At 44.6% G+C, this 26,486-nt stretch overlaps 1 protein-coding gene across 3 annotated transcripts in view; it reads left to right on the forward strand.

The window, feature by feature from the left end:
* Positions 1 to 26,486, forward strand: part of GALNT12 (polypeptide N-acetylgalactosaminyltransferase 12) — a 118,003-nt gene that overhangs the window by 49,289 nt on the left and 42,228 nt on the right. For 2 of the 3 annotated variants that reach the window (XM_068236659.1, XM_068236660.1), the window contains exons 4-8: positions 2,228 to 2,413; positions 8,551 to 8,668; positions 13,044 to 13,220; positions 13,488 to 13,619; positions 23,459 to 23,572. In XM_068236659.1, the coding sequence (XP_068092760.1) occupies positions 2,228 to 2,413; positions 8,551 to 8,668; positions 13,044 to 13,220; positions 13,488 to 13,619; positions 23,459 to 23,572 (727 nt within the window). The remainder of the gene's footprint in view (positions 1 to 2,227; positions 2,414 to 8,550; positions 8,669 to 13,043; positions 13,221 to 13,487; positions 13,620 to 23,458; positions 23,573 to 26,486) is intronic. The other variant, XM_068236661.1, reaches the window with a different exon arrangement.

Genomic DNA, 26,486 nt, shown 5'->3' on the forward strand with positions numbered 1-26,486 from the left:
GTGGTCATTACTTCTGTTTGTTGTGCAACTGAATAAAGCTAGTTTTATATCAGACTGTTACTGCTGCTGTTTATAATTAAATCTTTAAAATTAGATCTTAAACTGCAAATAAAAACTCTATTTATGTTGATAAAGTTCTATTTATCATTGGTATTGCACATTTAATCAGGGCTGTGGAGTCGGGACAAAAATCTTCCGACTCCGGCTCCTCAGTTTATGAAGCCACGACTCCAACTCCGACTCCGGGTACCCAAAATGGATCCGACTCCTTAGCCTAATACTTAACAGGGCTGTGGATTTTGTACAAAAATCATCAGACTCCCGACTCCGACTCCTCAGTTTATGAAATCAACGACTCCAACTCCGACTCTGGGTGCCCAAAATTGCCTCGACTCCGACTCCAACTCCGACTCCACAGCCCTGCATTTAATTATCTCATAAGTTTATTTTCTGTTCAGGTTTACTTTAACCTCTTTGGGACTGGGCAGTTCTGGCTTGTTAAGGACCAGAGCTGTCCCTTCCCTGTTTTACATATAAACTTATGAGGGCAAAAGTATTTTGAGAAACCACAATGATATTGATAATTCCAAAGAATCAGTAAAGTTCTCCCCACCCCCCAATGTACAAAAATAGAAAACGTTACTAAAAAATTTTGTCAATAACTACATGAATCTTCAGAGAATTATATTCAGAAATTAACTTTGTCATAGATTTGACAATTTTGGTAAAAGATAGTATAAACTTTGCTTGCAAAAAAATTGTTCAGGCAATGACACTAGTCCATTTTGAGTCACTTTTCAACCCTTCATCAGGCCTTTACAAAACAAAGAGAATCTCTAAAAAGCCAAAATGAATGCAATTTAAGACATACAAAGTGTCTGATCCAACCAGATACTACTCTGCACCATCCTACTGGCCGGGATGCTTATCCAGGGACTGTTTTAGCCTGTGATTACTGTGATTGGCTCACAGTAATCATGGGGTCAACTGGGATATGGAGCTCTGTTGTCACTGTGACCGCAGAGTGATCGATCTGCTGCATCGCTGGATCATTGGGAACAGTGTGAATGCATGGCGGGGAAAAGCAGGGCTAAGCGACCACAAACAGATTGTAGTTTTCAATTATCACAGTCCTGAAGAGTATATGCAAGGGAATGATGATTATACACCTAATGTTTGGCATCCAGCAGTTACAGAAGGAGCAGTATTTTTGATATTTGTAATAAATATTTATTGGTGGCTATTGGCAACAACACTACACCTTCGTTCGGCACCATATCACAGGAAGTGTGATAACTCGACACTCATCACAGCAAACAGCATAGGAGATAGAACTTCTTAGACGTCGTCAAAGTTCAAGAGTTTATTTGTAAAACAAATATACAGATGTGTTCATCAGCAATCTTATATCTTCGTTACAATGTTCCCTCCCTCGTGGCGAAGCAAACGGTCTGTAGAATCTTATGCGTTCCATGCAGACATGATCTATCCCTACTGACTAGATCAGGCGGCTTTCTCTTTGTTCCATCTATGCTAGTTGCACTTAGGCATATATACAGCATACAGGTATGGAAAGTTACAAGAAGGAAGTCAGCAGAAGTAGAGAGCAGTCCCTCGTGAGCCCATGCTGACTATTCTTATACTAACCTCTAAAGAGTTAAATGTGACATCATCCCGCAGGGATGATCTAGTACCCATCGCATACAATTGGCTGATAATAGCATGTGATGGATGACCCTATCTGCGCCTGCTCCTAGAGGACAAGCCAAATATGAAGGTTTCCACCCTTATTACCCAGAAAGGAGGGAAAATGTTCCCTGGCTATTGTTAACCTTTAGGAAATATGAAAACACTTGACGTTTACAGTAAAGATGCCTGGCAGTCTGTACATCGTGGACAGATAAGCACTCTGGCCTTGGGCTGGCCCTGTGTGAGAGACAAGACCATGTTCCACAGTGCTTCTAGAAATGCTCCTTAAAGGGAGACTCTCTGCAAATCAAGTCTTTTAACTAAACTCAGTTAAAGTAAATGAGGCCTATGAATTCAAGCATACTTAAATTCTAACAATATTTATAATTTTTTTTATATAATTTCCATATTGCAAGTATTGTGTTTTTTTAAAAACATTTTTAACATTTAGGATGTTGACTGTGGAGCTGTATCCTTTCTTGTCTTGCTTCTACAATGTAAGAGACTATTATATAGTATACTTTGTGTTTTCACTCAGGATTCGAGAAAAGGAAACTGCAGTGGTATGCCCAGTCATAGATGTCATAGATTGGTCTACTTTTGAGTATTTGGGAAATGCTGGATTACCTCAGATTGGAGGATTCGACTGGAGACTTGTCTTTACATGGCATGTAGTCCCAGAGAGAGAACAAAAAAAAAGACGATCTGAAATTGATGTCATCAGGTCTGTATGATTTATAGAGGTTTTTTTTTAATGATATGATCAAAATGATTGTATAAATACATTAATGGCTAAAACTAAAGTTTTAAAGTGAAACTTTAAGTGAATATGCATCCAACAGTTTACAAAGAGACTCAGGCCTAAATCATAAATAGAGTTCCCTTCCACCCTCATTAATCAGCTCCCATTGGCCAGCTACTACTGACCAGTGCCTACTAATCTGGTTACCAGTGTGGCCTGACAAAAGATAATGACAGAGGGAGCAGCTTAATGAGTGATGATGGTGTGGCACAGGGGTGAGTCTCATTTCGTAAATGAAAAATGTGAGTAATATTGGTAGGGAAAATTCTTTATTCTAATTAAAGGTTCCATAATATATATAAGCTGCAGCCGCTACTTTATCAAGAACGTTTCTGCCAGTCTTCATTCACTTTAGATAAGTACTTACAGGGCTTCCGAGTCATATACAGGATCTTCTTAAAACATTAGCATATTGTGATGAAGTTCATTATTTTCTGTAATGTACTGATAAACATTAGACTTTCATATATTTTAGATTCATTACACACAACTGAAGTAGTTCAAGCCTTTTATTGTTTTTCTTATTGATGATTTTGGCATACAGCTCATAAAAAACCCAAATTTCCTATCTCAAAAAATTAGCATATTTCATCCGACCAATAAAAGAAAAGTGTTTTTAAAACAAAAAAAAGTCAACCTTCAAATAATTATGTTCAGTTATGCACTCAATACTTGGTCAGGAATCCTTTTGCAGAAATGACTGCTTCAATGCGGCGTGGTATGGAGGCAATCGGCCTGTGGCACTGCTCAGGTGTTATGGAGGTCCAGGATGCTTTGATAGCGGCCTTAAGCTCATCCAGAGTGTTGGGTCTTGCGTCTCTCAACTTCCTCTTCACAATATCCCTCAGATTCTCTATGGGGTTCAGGTCAGGAGAGTTGGCAGGCCAATTGAGCACAGTAATACCATGGTCAGTAAACCATTTACCAGTGGTTTTGGCACTGTGAGCAGGTGCCAGGTCGTGCTGAAAAGTGAAATCTTCATCTCCATAAAGCTTTTCAGCAGATGGAAGCATGAACCCACTTTTGAACCAGAAACAGCCGCAGAAGCGCCTGACCTGACAGAGAAGCAACACTGGACTGTTGCTCAGTGGTCCAAAGTACTTTTTTCGGATGAAAGCAACTTTTACATGTCATTCGGAAATCAAGGTGCCAGAGTCTGGAGGAAGACTGGGGAGAGGGAAATGCCAAAATGCCTTAAGTCCAGTGTCAAGTACCCCACAGTCAGTGATGGTCTGGGGTGCCATTTCAGCTGCTGGTGTTGGTCCACTGTGTTTTATCAAGGGCGGGGTCATTGCAGCTAGCTATCAGGAGATTTTGGAGCACTTCATGCTTCCATCTGCTGAAAAGCTTTATGGAGATGAAGATTTCATTTTTCATCACGACCTGGCACCTGCTCACAGTGCCAAAACCACTGGTAAATGGTTTACTGACCATGGTATTACTGTGCTCAATTGGCCTGCCAACTCTCCTGACCTGAACCCCATAGAGAATCTGTGGGATATTGTGAAGAGAAAGTTGAGAGATGCAAGACCCAACACTCTGGATGAGCTTAAGGCTGCTATCAAAGCATCCTGGGCCTCCATAACACCTGAGCAGTGCCACAGGCTGATTGCCTCCATGCCACGCCGCATTGAAGCAGTCATTTCTGCAAAAGGATTCCCGACCAAGTATTGAGTGCATAACTGAACATAATTATTTGAAGGTTGACTTTTTTTTTGTTTTAAAAACACTTTTCTTTTATTGGTCGGATGAAATATGCTAATTTTTTGAGATAGGAAATTTGGGTTTTCATGAGCTGTATGCCAAAATCATCAATATTAAAACAATAAAAGGCTTGAACTACTTCAGTTGTGTGTAATGAATCTAAAATATATGAAAGTCTAATGTTTACATTACAGAAAATAATGAACTTTATCAAAATATGCAAATTTTTTGAGACGATCCTGTAGGTGAAATGTAAAGACCCAGTACTTGCAGCTGTATAATCAGAGCTCTGACATACTGTCCCCGAAACCGTTTGCTGCGTTCTTGGCCTCCATACCAGTGTTGCCAACTCATCCCTTTAATTACGGACACATATGAGTTATACAGTTCTTGTGGCTACTTAAATGCAGTTTAGACGCTGATTATGTGTGAGCAGCCCCAGAAACTGCATAGCTTAGATATGTCAGTATTTAAAGGGATGATTCGGCAACCCTGCTCTATACCCAGTCCAAAACTTGGATGGGAGGAGGGTGCCTAAAGCACAAACATCAGAACTAGAGGTCATTACCTGAATATTCATAGTTCTAGATGCATAAGTAGAGAACTAAGTCAATCAGCATTTTACTCATTCATATTATTAGCATATTTCATATAATGCTAACAATATGTAAATACTTTTATTCAAATCGCTTGATGCTGGCACTACAGTATATATATATATATATATATATATGTCCTACCTGTTAACAGTTTTAGCCAGAAGCTGGGTACACACGGTACAATTTTCTGTCAGATGGAAGGATCTATTCGATCATTTCCGGCTGGTCTGATCGGATTCCGATCGATTTTGCGATTGATTTTGGGTACTTATCAATGCAAAATCGAATGGAAACAATTTGGACATCTACACACAATCCAATTTCTTATCAGATCACCAGTTGATCCAATGGAAAATTGTACCCTGTGTATGAGGCTTTAGTCTGTAGTGGTGATCAGCACAGAGCCTGTGCTCATCACCCCATGCAAGATTTGTGCTACTAGCTAGCGTATCCCACCCTGGTGTCCAGTCACCCTTTGGCAGAGGCTGGCTGTAGGAAGCAATGCTGGTTAGTATCTCCCACTTCTCCTGGTTCCCGTGGCCATATCAGCTCTCCTGTGGCTTGTACTTAGGCCAGCCTCCTGTACTTGTACTGGGTCCTGGCTTGATGATGTTATCAAGCCAGGAACTGGTGCGTGCCAGAGAGGAGGCAAACATCAGTATAAGCCGTGGAAGTGCTATGGTCACCACAGGAAAGGGGAGGAGAAAGAGATACTTACTCCTGCTGCTGGTCCTTGCAAGGAGGGTTGGTGGGGCCACTAGACTACCTAGAAGAGCTGTATGATGGAGAGGGAGACACTGGACTACCAGGAAAGGCTATAAGGGAGAGGAAAACCACCAGACTAAACTATATGAATCGGAGGGAGGCCACTAGACTCCAGGAAAAGCTATAATTAGTAGGGAAGAACCACTAGACCACCAGATAAAACTATAAGAAGGAAAGGGACCTCTAGGCTACAAGAACTAGGAGTGAAGGGGGATCACTAGACTATCAGGGCAAACTATAAGGGCAGGGCGTTACCATTAGACCACCAAGAAAAGCTTTAAAGTGTACCAGAGACATCAAGAGCTAAATATTTAATACTTACCCGGGACTTCCGCCAGCCCCATAACACGTCTGAGTCCCTCGCCGTCCTCCCGCGATCTGCCGTTCAGCCACAATCAGCCCTGGTAACTGGTTCAGTCACGTCAGCACATGCAGTCCGCTCATGTGCAGAAGACCCCGACTGAACCAGTTACCGGGGCTGATTGTGGCTGAACAGCAGACTGTGAGAGGACGGTGAGGGACTCAGACGTGTTTATGGGGCTGGCGGAAGTCCCAAGTAAGTATCAAATCTTTAGCTTTTGACATCTCTGACTAAGGGGAGAGGAACCACAAGACCACCAAGTAAACTAAAAGTAGGAAAAGGGAACCAATAGACCACTAGGGAAAATATAGGAGAATAGCACAGGGCTACCATAAGAGGTGCATAGCACAGGGGCCATTGTAAGAAGGCATGCTACAGGATGCTATAATTGGTACGACACTTTAATGGCGGCATTAAAAAGAGACTGATGAAATGGGGACAAGTAATACCAGCATAATATTAGGGATGCAAGAGAGAGAAAACATGGGTCTATTACGTTGAAAATTCTGTTTATCCACCTCATAGCCCCACCCACATTTGAGACCATACTCCTTGCACAATAAAGCAACTTATTATACTTAAATAGAATATGATCACCAAAGAAGCAGCAACATAATTTAACCCCTTTCATACCAGCAGTCTCTGGCACCTAATACCAGCAGTCTCTGGCCCCTTAAGGACCACAGACTGCTGGTACCACAACACGGCGCTTACCGATGAATTGCTGCACATACCGGCCACTCCTTCCAGTCATGCCGCTCACCCATCCCCGCAGGCTCCTCTCTCTGCCATCACTAGAGCTCTGTGCAATGAAATCGGCTTCTGACCATGTCCATCAATGTAAGCCAATGGGATTGGCTCACAATGATCACGCTGCCAGGAGCCAATAAAATCGGCCCCTGACTGGCTCACAGAGCTCTTCCGGCATCTAGACGGCAGGGCAAGTGAGCTGCGTCGGAGAGAGAGCAACGCGATTGGCGGTAGTGCGCACTGGGGGAAGTTTAATTCTACATCATGTCAGACCCGCACAGCCACCTGCAGGATTTAAATTTCAACCAACGCTGTCCGGAAGCAGTTAAGTTGTATGATATAATGTGTGTTTTTGGTTATCTATAGTCTATTTTAAAACAATAATGGGTGAAAATTGAGAAACAATGTGTCTCCATTTTTTTTTCTCGTTTCCCTTTAAAATACATAGGAAATAATAGAACTCCTGAAGGAAAAGAAATTCTAGTTTATCCCCCCACCCCCCAAACTGATATATATATATACTGTATGTATATCACTAAGGTGTCATAAGTAGTGATGCTATTGCAGATTAAATAGGTATAGAGCTAAGTTGTCAAAACAGCTGTAGTCCATAAGGGGAAACAGGTGTAGGTGTGAAGTGGCTAAAAGAAACCAGTCAGATGAGGCACAGAATGCCGTGCGTCATGTGTCCATGCGCAGAAGAGAATGACTGGCCCCAACTGAGAACAATACCGGCAGCTGGCTACCCCAGGGGAACAGAGTGGCTGAGGAGTATAGCGAGGAAGCCCACACACCGCATGGGGCTGGAGGAAACCCCATAATGCTGTGTGTACTCTCGCAGGTACACCTAAAGTGCCTAGCATGCTCATCTTGCACGACTAGAGTCCCCTGTCTGATTTCTGTCCAAAATTCTATTTTCATGGGGTTTGTATGTTCTCCCTGTGTTTGCCTGTTTCCTCTGTGCACCTAAACACCCTCCCACATCCCAAAACATCTTGTAGGGTAATCAGTGACAAGTAGGGGGGAAGCACATTAGAGCTCCATTTGATACAGACCAGCAGGGTAGCCTTTGTTTCTGTTTATTTATTATTTGTATAGCAATGACTTCTTCCCCCCCCCCATTTTACAGAGTATATTGTCTCGTCACTAGCTGACCTTCGGAGGGGCTACTACCAGTTCATCTTTCCCCCTGCTTTCACCTCCCTTCTCCCTGCTACCATGTTGACCCTCAATCCAAGCGGCCTATCCATCAGGTGCAATAGGACAAGTGTGGCCATTACTACTCCCACCCATAAACAAGTGTAGCCACAACAACATCCACTTTGGAGGCGGTAAGAATTTGAGGCCCTTCTGGCCCAGGGCCCCCTTCAACTGTAGACGCTGCCCCCTCCCTCCAGTTGTTACACCTCTTTATTTAGAGTAATTTCTTACATAGTCTGTGAGTGCACATTTCTCTTATTTTTACATAGTTACCTGCATACAGATTTAATATATTTTCCACTTGTCTTCTATGACAGGGGCCATGAGGCTGCTTCCCCTATCTAAGGGACAGGAAGCATATAACAGTTTAAAAGACAACTCCCACTTTGGACAGGAGGCAATAATCTTCCTACTGGGCCCTGTCATGGGGTCCTAGTCCATTTATAATGCATTCATGCAAATTCATGTATTGAAATGCACATAAAAATTGTGAGAACCACATGGGGATAAATGAGATTTCTACTTGAAATGCATTTTGATGCAGCAAAACATATACATTAAATAACACAATGTAAATGGCTCCTGAGGGATGTCTACTTGATCCCTATAAATGATACTGTACTATTGTGAAAATGCGAGTCAGACTGTTTATTCCTGTATGGTCACTTTTCTGTTTGTAGTTCTCCAACCATGGCCGGTGGATTATTCTCAGTCAGTAAGAAGTATTTTGAATACCTGGGCTCTTATGATACTGGCATGGAAGTGTGGGGAGGAGAAAACCTTGAATTCTCATTCAGGGTGAGTAGTGCATTATACATTACATAGCATGATTACCAAATGATAAGTTAATTTCATGGAAACTTTAAGTTACAGACTACCCAGCAAGCTCATGGTGAACCAGAACTCCTAGGAGTGTGTAAGGCGCTACAAAGGACCAAAAAGCCATCTTACTAAAGGATGCTGGCATTTTAAGTAGCTGTCGCAATATTCCAACAAATAAAAACAGACCAAGGCTGTACCTTCCTGAAATTATATTTTTGATTGCTGAATTAGCAGTAGACAATTGATTGCAAGGCATGATGTTGCAGGACTTGCCCTTCCTAAAATTGAGGTACCCTTTACAAATACCGATGATATTGTTACTAAAACTGAGGAGAGCACTGTGTCCCTGGTTGGCAACTGAAAGTGATGTCAGAAGGGGCCATCCCTTGGCAGTAGCTGGAGAGAAGACGCACAAACACAAGAAGCAAGGCCCCACCCGCCGCCCGCACACGCCCCACGCTCACAGGCCCGCCCACCCACCTTCGCGACCCATCCTTCTCTGCCACCCAGCTCTCTTGAGTGTATCTGCATCCCTTCCTGCACATGCACAGTGCAAAAAAGCACTGACACAGACAAAACAGGACGCAGAGACACAGGGGAATTATATAAAGAAATGTAAATTATATTACCATGTACTGCCAGGCTGCAACTTTATGATTATCTCCCCCAGAAGTCATCACAGGTTTCAAACATCAGTTCTCAAACCCTTCAAGGAGGACTGGATAGCTGTGAGAGCCCCACCCCTCTTTATTAGTATTCACTGCTCTGCCTGCCTCATCTGCATACAGGACTCAGGACTGAGAGCTGTGAGTGCCCCACTCCTCTTTATTAGTATTCACTGCTCTGCCTGCCTCCTCTGCATGCAGGACTCAGGACTGAGAGCTGTGAGTGCCCCACCCCTCTACATTAGTATTCACTGCTCTGCCTGCCTCCTCTGCATGCAGGACCCGGGATGGAGAGCTGTGAGTGTCTTGCTCCTCTTCATTAGTATTTACCGGTACTCCTCTAACTACCTCCTCTGCAAGCAGGACTCAGGAGGACTGGATAGCTGTGAGAGAGTCCCGCCCCTCTTCATTAGTATTCACTGATCTGCCAGCCTCCTCTGCACATGCTGCTAAAGCTGGCCTCTAACGATACAATCTTTTTCATCCAATTTTACCAAATCTATGTAGTAGAAGGGTAAACTAAGTAAATACATTGAATGGATAATTTAGGCAGTTAACTTATATTATATAGAAATGGTAAGATTGGATGAAAAAGATTGTATTGTTAGTGGCCAGCTTTAAAGTGAACCTTAAGTCAGAAAAAAAGAGTTTTACTCACCTGAGGCTTCTACCAGCCCCCTGCAGCAGTCCTGTGCCCTCGCAGCCACTCACTAATCCTCTGGTCCCCCGCTGCCAGCTAGTTTCGTTTTTGCCGACAGGCACGTCAGGACTGGCCTCGCGTAGCTTTTTCCGCGTTCCCGACTGTAATTAGCGCTATTGCGGGCCGCAATTCGTACAAAAATACGCGTTGCCGCATATCTATGCGTTCGTAATGCATTTTTGTACGCGTTGCGGCCCGCAATAGCGCTAATGAATAAAACTCATTTTTTTTTTTTTGGGCTTAAGTGTCCCTTTAACCCCCTTGGCAGTATGATTCTTTACGGATTTTGGGTCTAAAAGCAGTAAAGTTTTTTTGCACCCTTTCAGACCCTAAAACCTGGAAAAAATCATGCTGCCAGGGAGATCTGCAGCAGTTTTAAAATCACTCACCTCCCTGACTTCCCTGACTTATGCCTCCATCCTCCGGGTGGCGCTGCAACTCTAAAGTGAAATTGCCGGCTGTCGTCATGACAACAGCCGGCAATCTCACCAGGAGGAAGAAGAGCCCTGGAGGAGAGGAAGAAGAATGGCTGCCGACGCCGGGATCCCTGGGAGGTATGTAGAAACGCCCGCTGCGCGCTCTACTCTGCACACAGCCTCCGGCGTCAACCCTGAGCAGAGGTCGGGATTACCGCCTCGACCCTAGCTCAGGATTACCGCCAAGGAGGTTAAGAGAGTGTGATAGTGGGCCGGGAGCCAGGATTACCTGGGTGGAGCGCCCACATAAAAAGGCTTGGGGGAACATTGCATAAGCTTTATCTTTGTCTTCCTAAATAAAAGTACACCTGAAGCCACAAACAAATACCTTAGATACCTGCAATCCTCCACGACCACTCTGCTGCTGGCTGGGACCCATTTCACAGACATGTTCCCTAGGTGTTTGCCCCATGCGCAGTGGCACATAGGTGTTTGTGCATGGTGGATAAAGCTGTGCTACCGCGTGGCCGTAATTTGCATCTGTGCTCGTATACAAGAGACGTGCTGTCAAAGCAATTGTCAACATTAATGTTAAAAGGCAACTGAAGCGAGAGGGATATTATTATTATTATTGATTTATAAAGCGCCAACATATTACATGGTGCTGATATAAAGGCTGCCATATTTATTTCCTTTCAAGCAATACCAGTTGCCTGGCTATTCTGCTGATCCTCTGCCTCTAATACTTTAAGTCATAAGGCTGCCATACACTGGTCGATTGCCACCAGATTGACCAACACATAGATCCCTCTCTGATCGAATCTAATCAGAGAGGAATCTAACGGCTGCCCATACTTCACACTGATTTTGAATCAATTTCAGCATGAAATCGATTCACAACCTGTGGAACTGCCACCTGCCTCGCGACCCTGCTCCCCTGGCCAGCTGCAATACATTACCTGTCCGCCGGTGCATGTCCCTGGGTCTCGCTGTCTCTCATTTCTTCCAGCGTACTCCTCCATCTTCGCTTCACGTCCTGTCCTATCCTATGACAAGCAGAAAGTTTGAACAGTAGAGCGCCTTCTAGTGTTTGAACTTCGCTTTCTAACAGGATGGGACAGGAAGTGAAGACAGAGAGACTGCGGGGACCTGGGACTCACGCCGGCCGGACAGATGATGTATCGCTGCGTTGGTCGTCACCGTATCGAACGCCACTATGGACGCGCTTCCGACCAGCCGGCAATCTAGTTAAATTTTCTGCCTTGACAGATTGACTGAATCGATCGTTTTTGAGTGGAAATCGATCGATCGGTCAACATTTGCGTTGATTTCACAGCAGATTTGATCACAGTGATCGAATCTGCTGTATTTTGATGGAAATTCGTTGTAGTGTATGGGTACCATTAAACCATGAACAAGCATGCTGCAGATCAGGTGTTTCTGACCTTATTATCAGATCTGACAAGCTGCTTGCTTGTTTCTGGTGTGATTCAGAAACTACTGCAACCAAATAGATCAGCAGGGCCGCTAGGCAACTGGTATTGTTTAAAGGGAAATAAATTTGGCAGCCTCCATATTCTACTCACTTCAGTTGTCCTCTAAATATTTAAAAAGGTTCCCATCGCAGTAATGGAGGGGGAGTAGGAAGAGTGTTGAAATTTTTGGACAACCCAGAGGTTTCCCTCTGCCAAGGTAAGTATGTAACGTCTTTTTTTTTTTTTTTGGTGCTTCAGGTACACTTAAAGTCAATCAATGATCTTGCTGTTATATTTAAGCTACTCTATTTTCTTACTGCAACCATTCAACCTGCAGAAAAACTGAACCAGCCTTCTATTATTTTCCACTGTCCAACATTTATTACCTTGTATCTCAGACGTGCTCTCTGCTTCCACCACCACATAACCCATCCTTATCACATGCACATTGTATTGTCCTTGTGGGAAAAATGCTCACTGGAAGATTTTAAAAAAAAATCATACTTATTGACTGAATATTATATTGTAGAACATCTCTCTATTCCTAACACTCCAGTCTGCAATATTCTTCACATTCTATCCCAGCAGATATTCACAACTGTACTGATAAATTACCCGATATTTTAACATTGTACCCATTGCCATTGCCCTGCAAAAAGGGCAGGTAGTTATTTAACTATATCAAATAATACACTTAACCATGTGCTGAATTCAAATGCACTGTACACTCTCCCATTCGCTGTAAACACACCCACGCACTGTACACTTGCCTGTGACTTGTACACCTATGTGACGTACACATAGCCATGTGCTGTAAGCCTTGCACTTGTCTTTGCATTTTAAGCATACACACAGTTCACTTACCCACACAATGTACACCTACCCTCATCTTGTACAATGTAAACATACCCTCACCTACCCACAAGCTGTATACACTTGTACACCGTACACTGACATTGCTGCATGAACTGTAACTCCTTGCTGCTTCCTTGTCACTTATAGATAATAGATCTTCAATGTGGAAGCACACTGATCAGATTCAAAATAAACTGGAAACTTGGTTTCACACCGTGTAACATTTGTTTTTAATTGTAGATCTGGCAATGTGGAGGAACACTTGAAGTTCATCCTTGTTCCCATGTGGGGCACGTCTTTCCCAAGCAGGCCCCGTACTCGCGTAGCAAGGCTTTAGCCAACAGTGTCCGGGCAGCAGAAGTTTGGATGGATGAATATAAGGAACTTTATTACCACAGAAATCCTCATGCACGCCGGGTGAGCTTTATTAATTTAGTTTCCTCCATAAAGGAAGAGCGTATACCTTATCAGGAGTGGGACTTACCACCACTTTGTATCACTGTACAAATTAACTGACTCTTTGTGAAAAATGTAATTTAGTAACTTTTGAACATTAATGTTAGTAATGTTTCCTTTGCATGTATTGTCTCTTGTGTTTGCTGCCAGGACTTTATTGCCCTATATGTGTGTTGGCTGAACCTGATTTCGCTTTTCATTCAATGTGAATTATGATGTATTATCCAGGAGCCCTATGGAGATGTGACAGAGAGAAGGCAGCTAAGGGAGCAGCTACAGTGCAAACCTTTCAAATGGTTTTTAGAGAATGTTTACCCAGAAGTTCATGTGCCAGAGGACACACCAGGCTATTATGGAATGGTATGGCTTAAAGAGTAACTGTAATGACATATATTAGTATGTAATCAAGTATTCAGTGTACCCACTCTAACATTAATTATCTTTGTTTCAGCATCAGAGACACTTCCTATATCTACATATTTATTATATATTGGGTGTAGGTGCACTCTGCTCTCCATATACCTTATCTACACTTTTATTCCAATTTAGGCCTGCAACACCTCCACCAGTGTTACACTACACACACACACACACAATTGAAACAACAGAAACAATTGAAACCCTTAGGCCCCGTTCACACTGCACGCGTTTCCAGCCGCGTTTTGGAAACGTGTGCAGGTGGCCGACACGCACGACATCAGACATTGCATAGAGTGCAATGTCTGATGTTCACACTGCATGCGTTCCGGACCTGTGCGGTCCGGGAACGCATGCTGCACGCATTTTTTGTAAAAACGCATGGCTGTCCCATTCACTTTTCAGTGATGGGATCAGCCACGCAACGCACACAAACGCGGATGGCGTGCGTTCGTACGCGTTGCGGTCCGCGCGCGTTCCGCACGCATGGCCATCCGCGTTTGTGATGTGAACGGGGCCTTACCCTTTAGATATGACACCTAAAAGATCTATATCTTTTTCACAACAAATTAGACTTTTTGTGGATATTTGTTATCAGTAAATGCTGTATTTTCCACCGTATAAGATGCACCTAGGTTTAGTGGGCAAGAATCAGGGAAATAAATATACACTAAACCTGGGGCGTCCATGTTCCAGGAGTGTCTTGTACATGTTCTCCCACAAGTGGTGTCCTCCTGTGTATCTCATGTGTCCTCCTGTGTGTCTTCCTGTGTCCCCATGTCACTCCCACGTGTCATCCTGTATCTCCCAGGTGTCCTTCTGTGTCCCCATGTGTCCTCCTGCATCCCCCATGTCTTCTGCATGAGTCACCCTTTGTCCCCATGTCTCCCCCTGTGTCCTCCTGTGTCCCCTTCTGTCCCAGCATGTGCCCACAGTGTGCACCCTCCTCCCCCCATATCTCTCCCCCTGTGTCTCCTGCCCCCCACCCCCCGTGTGTGTATATCAGCAGCTGGCTTACCTAATCCATCATGCCCACAGGGATTGCAGACATCCTTCTCCTCTGCGCGGCTCCCCCTAGTGAACGGCTTGTATTGATTGCATCATCAATACAACCCGCTACTACGCATAAGAGAAGGTTGTCTGCAACCTCTGCGGGCATGGCGGATTAGGTAAGCCAGCTGTCGCTACACACGTCCGTGTGTGTGTGTGTGTGGGGGGGGGGGGGGGCAGGGGCGCCTTTACCTACTGACCACCCAGGCAGCGGCTTGGAGCGGCTTTGATGGGGAAGGCGCAATAAATTACTGTCAGTCCAAGGGGAAATAAAAATTCCTGTCCTGAAAGACCGTTGTAAGGGACTGGAGAGAAAAAGATTTCCTTCTGTTTTAAGAAGGCAAATTACACCAAGCGTTGCTTTTTTAGTAGGAGGGCATTTGGTTCCTTTTATCCCCCTATACATTCCTAGTAGCTTGGGTCACCCTGAGCTGCTTGGTTACTCTGCTCTTTTCACAAATAGCCTTCTGCTAAGTCACGGATAAAGAATCATTCAGAGTTCAGAATTATAGATACTCCCTAAGAAGAAGGTGTCTGGTTTATAGCTGTTCTCTGCCCCTCCACAGAGGTGACAGCGCCCTACCCCCAAATGTTACTGAGTCTGCAGAGCGAGTGAGACAAACAAACAAACAAACAAACAAACAGTAAACTCTGCAGACAGCTGTGTGCTCTGCTAGAATGTCTGCATGTCTAGATGTCAGGAGGATCTCCATGACTAGCTATGGAGCGGTAGGATCATCTGATCCTCTCCCCTACACAGCCAGAACTTCTCCCTGAATTCAACAGGACAGTGTTTGAAGTGTGTAATGGACACAGTGGGGGTTGCAGGTTTTGTCTTTCATTGTGAGAGAGTGAATAGGAGGGCAGCATCTAAAGCTCAAACAATGATAATGGACATGTAAGCAATGTGTGTAATTACATCCATCACTACTTATAATTGAAGATGGCATAATAATGTATTTCCATTAATGCTGTCTGTTTGCCCTCTCTCTAATGCTATGTACCACCTCACGATTTTTCCAACGATTTTCCCGATGTCCATCAATTTTTTTTTTGAGCGACAAGTAGTCATTTACACGATGTCGTGACATCGCTTAGCATTGTGTGGTGAAAAGTGACCGTCACTGAGGATCAAGTAAAGTACTGAGGTCGCTTGACTTCTCGTTCGCGCCCGTCCTGTAATGTCACGTGACATCTCGCATACCCGCTGGCAGGAAGATGAATCGCTGGACGCTTGTCATGAGGGACACCTCGCTGGATCCATCTTCCTGTGTTGTTGCAGTCACTGTGGTGAGTGTGGAGCTTACCGTATATACTCGCATACAAGCCGAATTTTTGACCCCCAAAATGGGGGTCAAAAGTTGGGGGGTCGGCTTGTATGCGAGTCTTCCCTGGTGGTCTAGTGGTGGGTGGGTGGGTGGTCCGCGCCCCGCTCCCCGCTCCCCGCTCTCCCCCGGCCGCCGCTGCTAATACCTGTTTAGGCAGCGGCCGCTTCCTAATCCGCGTTCCTCTTCTTCTTCTCAGAGTATCACAGCAGCGCGCCCGGCGCTGCTGCTGTGACGATGCAGGGGGCAGGAAAGAGCGGTTCCCTTGGCAACGGCGATACAGATCGCCGCTATAGGGAGCCGCGCTCTTTCCTGCACTCTGCATCATCACAGCAGCAGCGCCGGGCGCGCTGCTGTGATACTCTGAGAAGAAACTTAAGAAGAGGAACGCGGATTAGGAAGCGCCCGATTCCTAAACAGGTAATAGCAGCAGCGGGGGGCGGGGGGGCGGAGCACTACCTACCTATGCTGGGCACTAAACTGGGCACTATACTGGCTAAACTGGGCACTATACTGGCTAAACTGGGCACTATACTAGCTAAACTGGGCACTATACTGGCTAAACTGGGCACTATACTGGCTAAACTGGGCACTATACTGGCTAAACTGGGCACTATACTGGCTAAACTGGGCACTATACTAGCTAAACTGGGCACTATACTGGCTAAACTGGGCACTTTACTAGCTAAACTGGGCACTATACTGGCTAAACTGGGCACTTTACTAGCTAAACTGGGCACTATACTAGCTAAACTGGGCACTATACTAGCTAAACTGGGCACTATACTGGCTAAACTGGGCACTATACTGGCTAAACTGGGCACTATACTAGCTAAACTGGGCACTATACTGGCTAAACTGGGCACTTTACTAGCTAAACTGGGCACTATACTGGCTAAACTGGGCACTTTACTAGCTAAACTGGGCACTATACTAGCTAAACTGGGCACTATACTGGCTAAACTGGGCACTATACTGGCTAAACTGGGCACTATACTGGCTAAACTGGGCACTATACTGGCTAAACTGGGCACTATACTAGCTAAACTGGGCACTATACTGGCTAAACTTGGCACTATACTAACTAAACTGGGCACTTTACTAGCCATACTGGGGCACTATACTAGCTAAACTGGGCACTATACTAGCTAAACTGAGGCACTACCTACCCATACTGGGCGCTATACTGGCTATACTGGGCACTATACTGGCAATACTGGGCACTTTACTAGCTATACTGGACACTACCTACCTATACTGGGCACTATACTAGCTATACTGGGACACACTGGGGGGCTGAACCAATCCAGCATTTCCTACCCCCGGCTTATATGGGGGTCAATCATTTTTCCCTGTTTTTTCAGGGAAAAGTTGGGGGGTCGGCTTATATGCGGGTCGGCTTATATGCGAGTATATACGGTAACTTTGCTTGCCCTCACCCTCTGCTCATGCTCCCTCTCCCACTGTCTCTCTGACCAAACAACTGCTACTTGGGGAACAATGTGCACAATTATGTACACTAGTCTGAGCACTCTTCAGGGGAGCCAGTAGCATTTGGAACTATTATTGTGTATTTATGTAGCACTGACATCTTCAGCACTTTACAGAGTACATAGTCATGTCACTGACTGCTCACTGGAGCTTACAATTTCATCCCTACCATAGTCAAACTGTAATGTCCGACCATATTATTATCATGTATTTATATAGCACTGACATCTTCTGCAGTACTTTACAGAGTACATAGTCATGTCACTGACTGTCCTCAGAGGAGCTCACAATCTAATCCTACTATAGTCATAGTCTAATGTCCTACCATATTATTATTATTTATTTATATAGCACTGACATCTCCTGAAGCACTTTACAGAGTACATAGTCATGTCACTGACTGTCCTCAGAGGAGCTCACGGTCTAATCCCTACCACGGTTATAGTCTAATATTTTCAATATAGGATTGTTTTGGGGTAAACCAGTTGACTTATTAGTATGTTTTTTAGGATGCAGGAAATGTCTGAAGTGTCTGAAGACAGAAACTCCATGCAGATTTTGCCCTGGCCAATGTTCAAGCCTAGGACTCGGCACTAAAATGCAGTAGTGGTACCCACTGAGCCTCTATTCTACTCATAGATATCTGCTCATCCATGTCATCAATTCTGACCCTCCACTACCCTCCCTCCCTCCATTCTACTTCTCTTCTCTTGTATCACTTACACTACAAACACACTGTGCTTATCTCCAGAATGGATTATGAATCAAACTGTTAGGCCCAGTGCACACCAAAACCGCTAGCAGATCCTCAAAACGCTAGCGGTTTTTGAAGCAGATTTCAGAGCGATTCTAGGCATGTTTAGAGACATTTTCTAAACATGCCGAGTGTTTTTGTGACGCAGATTACAAATATTGTTACAGTAAAAGCTGTTACTGAACAGCTTCTGTAACAAATACGCCTGGAAAACCGCTCTGATCTAGTGTTTTTCAGAGCGGTTTGCATTTTTCCTATACTTTACATTGAGGCAGAATCGCTTCTGCAAACCGCAAATGTGCAGCAGGAGGCACGTTTGCGGTTTGCTAAAAACCTCAAACCGCTGGTGTGCACCATCCCATGGAAATACATTAGCCAAGCGTTTTCACAGACAGATGCGGTTGGCGGATCGCTGCTAAAACCGCTTGGTGTGCACTGGGCCTTAAACCACCTTACCATATCAGCCCTTCAATGTCATGATATACCCACTGTAGTCCTACCCTAACAGGTGGTAACATATCTGCATATCTCATAATGTTTGTGCAAAAATTATTTTGAAAGTAAGAATGTCTTGCTTGATAATCCAATCTTGCAATGTGACTGCCATTGGAACTTGTAGTGTGGATGCTGTATTTATTTGAGGTGCATACTGGCAGCATGTGCTGTATGGCATACAATGCTGATCATCCACAAGGCAAACTTAGGCAGCTGCCTAGGGTCTAGAGAGAGTTTAGGGGCCTGGTGGTTGCTAGCCCCCACCAAATCTAACTAAATAAGCCAGGTGACCATCAGTGGAGGGCAAAGTGTTATCTTGCCTAGGACCCCATTTCATAGTTATCCCTCTCTGATGGCTTATATCATGTGTGAAGTGTTCTATAATGTATATGATTTTTGTTTTATTTTTTATGGGGGGGGGGGCGCGCCACAGGATTTCTTGCCTGGAGTGACAAGAAGGCTAGAGGCGCCCCTGGTCAGGGGTGTCAGGAGGGGGAGGGAGCAGGCACACCAGGGGGGCGGTTCATATTGGCAGGCGTTCATAAGTCGGGGATTCCCTGCCTTTGCCGTGTAAGACGCAGGGATTTTTTACTCCTCATTTTGGGGGGAGAAAAAGTGCCTCTTATACTGCAGAAAATATGGTACTTTATTTTCTATGAATTTTATAGGGAAAAAGAAGGAAAAAGATGAAGTGCTACTTATACATAAAACCCACACATTTTATGTGCCCATTTGTCATGGCTATCACAGCATTTAAATTATGTTCCTTGTACAATGTATGGTGACAATATATTGGAAATAAAGGTGTATTGTATAATGTTTTTTATACCCTTTCAAAAATTACAAGCCCTTATTTGCTAAAATAACAGTAATATAAAAATCTGAGTACCTAAGATAACTATTTACGTTTTTGTTTGTTTTTTATACCTTTTTTTTTTTTTATTTTTTTTGTGAGAGTGGTGTTATAGGGGATTAATAACTATATTAAATTAATATTTTAATTTTACCTTTGGCCACAAGATGGCACTACACACTATCCTGGTTTACCAGGAAGTGCTGGAATTGATTGGCTTAGGGAATAGGTATTACCAATCTCCCAAGTGTAAGTCCTGCCTTGAACAAGTGGCAGGGGTTAAATACAGAGAGCCTGCGCAAGCATAGATGGGGTTACGTATTGACTAACCTTGCAAATCATAAATGGGGTAAGTGCAGGGAGACTTTGCAAGCATATATGAGGTTAACCTCTTGAGGATCACAGTGTTAAACCCCCCTAAAGACCAGGCAATTTTTCATTAAATTGGCCACTGCAGCTTTAAGGCCAAGCTGCAAAGCGGCACAACAAGATCACATCGCTGTGCATATAAATAGACGGCGATTACGCCGTCTAACAGTCTCCCGAGCGGCAACCGCCAAGCAGGAGATGCGCGCGCACCCTGCACGCGATCTCCTGCAAAACACAGCCCCAGGACTTTACGCCAATTGGCGTTAGGCAGACCTGGGGCTGCGGCCACGCCCAGCAGGCGACAACAGGTTAAATGCAGAAGGTTTGCGAAACCATAGATGGAATGTAGAAATGTAGTCAAAATGTCACCTTTACTCCACAAGATTAGCCACAATTATAAGAACTTAAAGGAACTCGAGGTGAGAGACCTATGGATGCTTCCCTAATTATTTCCTTTTGAACAATGCCAGTTGCTTGGCAGTCATACTAATTTTTGTGGACAGTAGTGTCACTTCTCAATCTTGTGAGATTTTTGTCTGGAAACAGCTGATCTGCACACTTGTTCAGGGTCTATGGCTTAAAGTATTGGTTGTAGTGGATCAGCAGGACAGCCAGGCAAGGTACATTGTTTAAGTGAAAACCAATATGTCAGCCTCCATAAGTTTCTCACTTTGTGTTTCCTTTAAGGGGATAAACATCCTGTGGTTGCTACGTGGTTTTTTTGTCCGACCATTTCAAATAAAGAAACAGGTTTTAGCACTCATCTGAAGCATGCGGTCTACTTCCTGTAATTGATAAAATGCTTACTGAAAATATTTACAGACTGTGTTTTTATTTTGCTTAGTGCCACGCTGATGCAACTCCCCATATTGCTGAAAGCAAATAAACAAATAGATTTTTTTTCAGTATGATTCAGTGACTTGTAGCAGAAGTGAGAGTATGTTACTCGGTGTACGAGCTTTTCAAGGAACTTGATGATCTATGCAATGGCAGCCCCCAGCACTGCTGTATTCTAAAATGAGGGAATTAGAGATTTTTATATTACTTTGGGGACTTAAAGAGAAACTCCGACCAAGAATTGAACGTTATCCCAATCAGTAGCTGATACCCCCTTTTACATGAAAAATCTATTCCTTTTCACAAGAAGACCATCAGGGGGCGCTGTATGACTGATATTGTGGTGAAACCCCACTCACAAGAAACTCTTGAGTACGTACTCCTGGCAGTTTCCTGTCTGTGAACCTTGCTGCATTGTTGGAAATAGCTGTTTACAGCTGTTTCCAACTGCCAAAAAAGCATGCAGCAGCTACATCACCTGCCAACAGTAAAAATGTCACCATGTAATAAATGTCAGAATTTAAATCAAGGATTTAAAAGATTTTACAATGGACAGACACTGACTAAATCATTTATACATAATTATTGTAAAAATGTAGCACTTTTTTTTATTACATTATTCTCACTGGAGTTCCTTTTTAAAGTAAACCTGTAGGGAAAAAAACTGTCCCTGGGGGGGTATTTACCATGGCAAGGGAAAGATTTTCATAATGAGGCTTCCCCCGTCCTCTTCAGATCGGGAAGCCAGCCCTGGAAGCCCCGAGAAGAAGAACGTGGTTGGTGCTGGTGTGCACTATCGGCTTTTCTTCTGCTCAGTCTCTTGTGGAAATAACTAGGCCCGATTGGGTCCACTGCTGCACAGTAGAGTGTACCTGATCACTCTCTATTTCTAGTGGCGTAGAGCCACTAGTGTGCATGTGCACCGGCAAGTGCCCAACAAGGAGTTCTTCAGGGGTCCCAATGTTGGATCCCCTCTGCTGTGAAGGTTGGGAGGACCCTCTTTAGGATCCAGAGGCTTCCCATTCCCGAGGTAAGTACTCCCCAGGGGCACGTTTTTTTTTACAGGTACACTTTAAACAAGGTACACTTTAAGCATGCTAACAGGTGAAGAAAGAGAGCGATCAAGATTGCCTCTGACCCCTCTCACCCTGCTCACTCCATCTTCCAGCTCATGCCTTCAGGAGTGAGATTCCAGACAATTGCAACTACAATTTGTAGACACAGCTTTTTCCCGCAGGCGGTAGCCATGCTTAAAGCAGGAGTGATCCAAGCTTTTGAAAAAAGAAAAAAGATCCACTTACCTGGGGCTTCCTCCAGCCCATGGCAGCCGTCCTGTGCCCTCGCCGCAGCTCCGGTGGATCCCGGTCTTCTCTGCAGGCGCAGCCGACCTTGCCAGGTCGAGTCCTGGGTTGGCTTCTTCTTCCACCGCGCGGGTCACGTGGTCTCTCCGACGTCATCAGGATGGTACTGCGCAGGCGAAAAACTACTGTGCCTGCACAGTACCGTCCTGATGACGTCGGAGAGACCACGTGACCCGCGCGGTAGAGCGCAGAAGAAGCTGACCCGGAACCCGACCTGGCGAGGCCGGCTGCCCCACCGGAGAAGACCGGGAGCCACCGGAGCTGCGGCGAGGGCACAGGGCGGCTGCCATGGGCTGGAGGAAGCCCCAGGTAAGTGGATCTTTTTTTAAAAAAAAGCTTGGATGTATCCTTTAAAGCATTCAGCACAGAACTGAAAATGAACACTTCTCACCCTGTTCATTGCCACTATAACTTACATACTGCTCTTGCCTTGTAATATACTGTATATACTATCTGTCCTTGTATTGTTTTGTTTGTGTCTGTTAAGTACCCCTGAACCGAGAGGGGTCTGGTTTAATGTAGGTGCCCTTGTTTGAATGATGCTGTGACATATGTCACAGGACCATCTCTTAGTTTAGTGCCCCCAGGGGTCCCTGTTCTAGTCATTTAAAATCTTTGACTAACTAAAACGTTGAATATGGGTGGGAAGGATATGGCAGTTATACTCCCTGATCACGCCCCCTTGCATCTCCGATGATAAAAGATCTGAAAAAGAAAAAAAATCACGACCGCACAACTCACTTACTCCAGGATTCCTTCACTGTCTTTTACACCTTGTTAGCTCTCCTGTTCCGGCGCTGTGTCTTCTGGCATCAGCTGGCATTGCCTCTGCTATATGGCGCTGACCCGAAAATACTTTCAGGTTACTTCCGGGTCAGCGCCATAGCACGGTGTAGATACAGGGGACACGGTGGCAGAACTGGAGAGCTGACAGGGTAGAGAAGGCATCCAAGGATCCAGGAGTAGGTGAGTTGTGCAATGGTGCTTTTTTTGCAGGTCTATAAACATAAGTATAGGAGTACTTTAAGCAACTGCCAAGTCAGATTACTTATAAGTGCAAACTTATTTGAGCAAATTGATTCTGAGTCTGAGGTAGGGATACCCTAAACAGTTACAGCAAACAGTTGGATAACAAGTTTTTGTTGTATGTTTTGCCATACTGTAATACTATTTTAGGCGCTAGATGGGGTTTAGTGCTGGGTGGCAAGTAATTTTGTTCTTTTTTTTTTTTCTGTTTTCTTCTGAAGCTTAAAAATAAAGGAATGGAAAACTACTGCTTTGACTACAATCCTCCAAGTGAGCATGACGTCACAGGACAAAAGATTATCTTATACCCATGTCATGGCATGGGGCAAAATCAGGTAAGAAAGCATACTATTTCCTGCTGTGCTCTGCTACCTATATATGTTACGGCCAGAACCCGAAGTGTGGCCACTTCGGGTTCTGGCCGGCCAATGTGCGAAGTGGCCGCAGCACAGCGGCCAATGTTAGAAATGTTATGTTTACGCCGTCTCGCTGCGGCCAAATGTATTACAACTTGCTTAATTGAATTAAATATAGCCGGCGGCAATGTAATAGATGAAGCCGCCGGCTTTCACACTGCCTCTCTCCTCTCCATCCCCCCCCCTCTCCTCTCCCCACCTCCCATACAATAAGTAGCAGCCGGCGGGGACACGCGTGTCCCGAGAGTCGTTCGTCGCGGCAGGGGAATCCTGCCGTTCCTGCAGAGCGGGTGGTGGCAGAAGCGATGTCTGCAGCCTCCCCGCTCTGCTGCCCTGCTGCAACGAACGACTCTCCGGCTGCATGTCCCCGGCTGCTACTTATTGTATGGTAGGCTAGGCGGGGAGAGGGGGGGGGGGGGATGGAGAGGAGAGAGGCAGTGCGAAAGCCGGCGGCTTCAGTGGCCACACTACGGGTTCTGGCCGTAACATATATAAAAAATAGAGCTGGTTTCCCATTTTCTACAGATTGCAGACAGCAATAATGGGCATTTAGAAAGGTTTCCCAATGCCATTTTGCAAAAACCTTATTTGACATGTTGATCCATCTTGACATAATCATATAGCAGTCAAATACATACCATCTCTTACCAATGCATCAACAATCTCTTTTGAAACTACTGAATGTAATTTTTATAGAACATGCTGCTTTCATCCTGGGTTATATTTATTAGGTATTTATGTATTTATCCTCTGCAGCGCTTTACAGAGTACAGAGTCACGTTGCTGTCTTACAGTAAGGAGCTCCAAATCTAATTAATTTCCTACCTATATATAGTCTAATGTCAATGGCGGGGTTAGGATAGGGTTATCGGACATGGGAACGGGGGAGGTTAGGGATACTGATAGATATTGGTAAGGCATTTACAAAAAAAAAATGCTAGGTTAGGGGAGATTAAAAGCTAGGCCCTTTGACCCTCCACCATCAGACACAAATATATCGGTCCAAGCAAACATCTCAGTCCTAGAACATCTCATACCAGACCTTGATCTAGGGGCATGGAAAAGAGCAGGAATCACAACCCTCTCAGATCTCTTTGCAAACAACCATATTAAAAAATGTATAGACCTGCAGCAGCAATATAGATTACCACAAGCACAAATATTTACATATCACAGAGTTTTTCATCTCATCAAATCTACTCAAATATCCCCCCTGACCCTTCATCATAAGATTGCCACTATGCTAAATTACAAAGGGCACAGCTTGGGTGGTATATCAACATGGTATAGCGCCTTAAACGCATACTGCGTATCACCAATCCATAGATACGCTTTAACATGGTCTTCAGATTTGGTCTCTTGGAATTGGGACAAAAAATGGGCGTTATTACTAAAAGTATGTCTGAATTTTTATGCCCATCTCATCCCATTGTTCCTGTTTTCCATCACCTCCCGAAGATACACAAGCTGGGCGCTCCCCCCCGGGGCCGACCCATTGTGGCGGGTATTGGCTCCGTGGGTGAGCGCCTTGGTGAATGGGTCGATTCACACCTGCAGCCCTTAGTTTTAAGGTTACCTGGCTACCTGCAGGACACTCGACATGTTTTTTCCACTTTCGCCAACTTTGTGTGGGAGGAACATTTTCATTGGGTGACTTTGGATGTTGCCTCTTTATATTCCTCAATTCCACACGAACTTGCGTTGAAAGCTTTGGACTTTCACCTAGCTAAATATTCTACCTTTGACGCTTCCCTGCAATCTTACCTCTTGAGGGCCGTGGAGTACCTCCTCACACACAATTATTTTATGTTTGATTCGGGGTTCTACCTCCAGAGATGCGGAGCTTCCATGGGGGCGAAATTTTCCCCCTCCCTAGCCAACCTATTCATGGGGTGGTGGGAGGAGCTCCGCATCTTTGGGGATGAGAACCCCTTTGCCTCCCATATCGTCTGGTATGGCAGGTTTATAGATGATTTGCTTTTGGTGTGGGGGGGTCCTCCCGGCCTTCTCGAAGATTTCCTAGCCTATGTTAACAGCAATGAACTTAACCTGACATTTACTATGAGCCACCATAACACATACATTAACTATTTAGATTTGACTTTAACTGGGGACCCCTCTATTCACCGAGTTTCCACCAGAACATATCGCAAGCCTACAGCAGGCAATTCTATACTTCTTGCCAGTTCCTGCCACCCTAAACATACCATCAATGCCATCCCCACTGGGGAGTTTACTCGGGCAGCCCGTAACTGTTCTAACCCTGAACAGTTGGAGCAAGAATGCCTTTTGGTAGCAGACAGACAAAGAGGCTACACAAAACAACAGCTTACTAGGGGACGAATTAGAGGTACCAGAAAACCACGCAATGAACTTTTACGTACTAGAGATCGGGATGGGGGCCGAGACGACAGGGTGACATTTGTTACAGAGTATAGCTTAGAGTTTAATAAAATTACAAATACTGTAAGAAGATATCTCCCGGTACTGCACTCTGACCCTAAACTCAAATTTATTTTGGAGAAAGGGTGCCGCTTCTCTGCCAGAAAGGCACGCACCCTTGGGTCGATTCTCTCCCCTAGTTCCTTTCAATCTCCCCTCCCGTCCCGTCCCCCTACCTGGCTCGCAACGGTGGGATCTTATCCCTGTGGTTTTACAACCTGCCACTATTGCCATTGTCACAAAAAGGGATCTTCTATAGTTTCCTTTGCCACTGGCACTAGTCTCCCCATCAAACAGTATGTGAATTGTGACACTAAATATGTCATTTATGTGATTTCTTGTACTGTGTGCCACTTACAATATGTGGGGTGTACCACCCGCAATTTGAGAG

The sequence above is a fragment of the Hyperolius riggenbachi genome, chromosome 5 (genome assembly GCF_040937935.1).
Source record: "Hyperolius riggenbachi isolate aHypRig1 chromosome 5, aHypRig1.pri, whole genome shotgun sequence".
Taxonomy (NCBI): Eukaryota; Metazoa; Chordata; class Amphibia; order Anura; family Hyperoliidae; genus Hyperolius; species Hyperolius riggenbachi.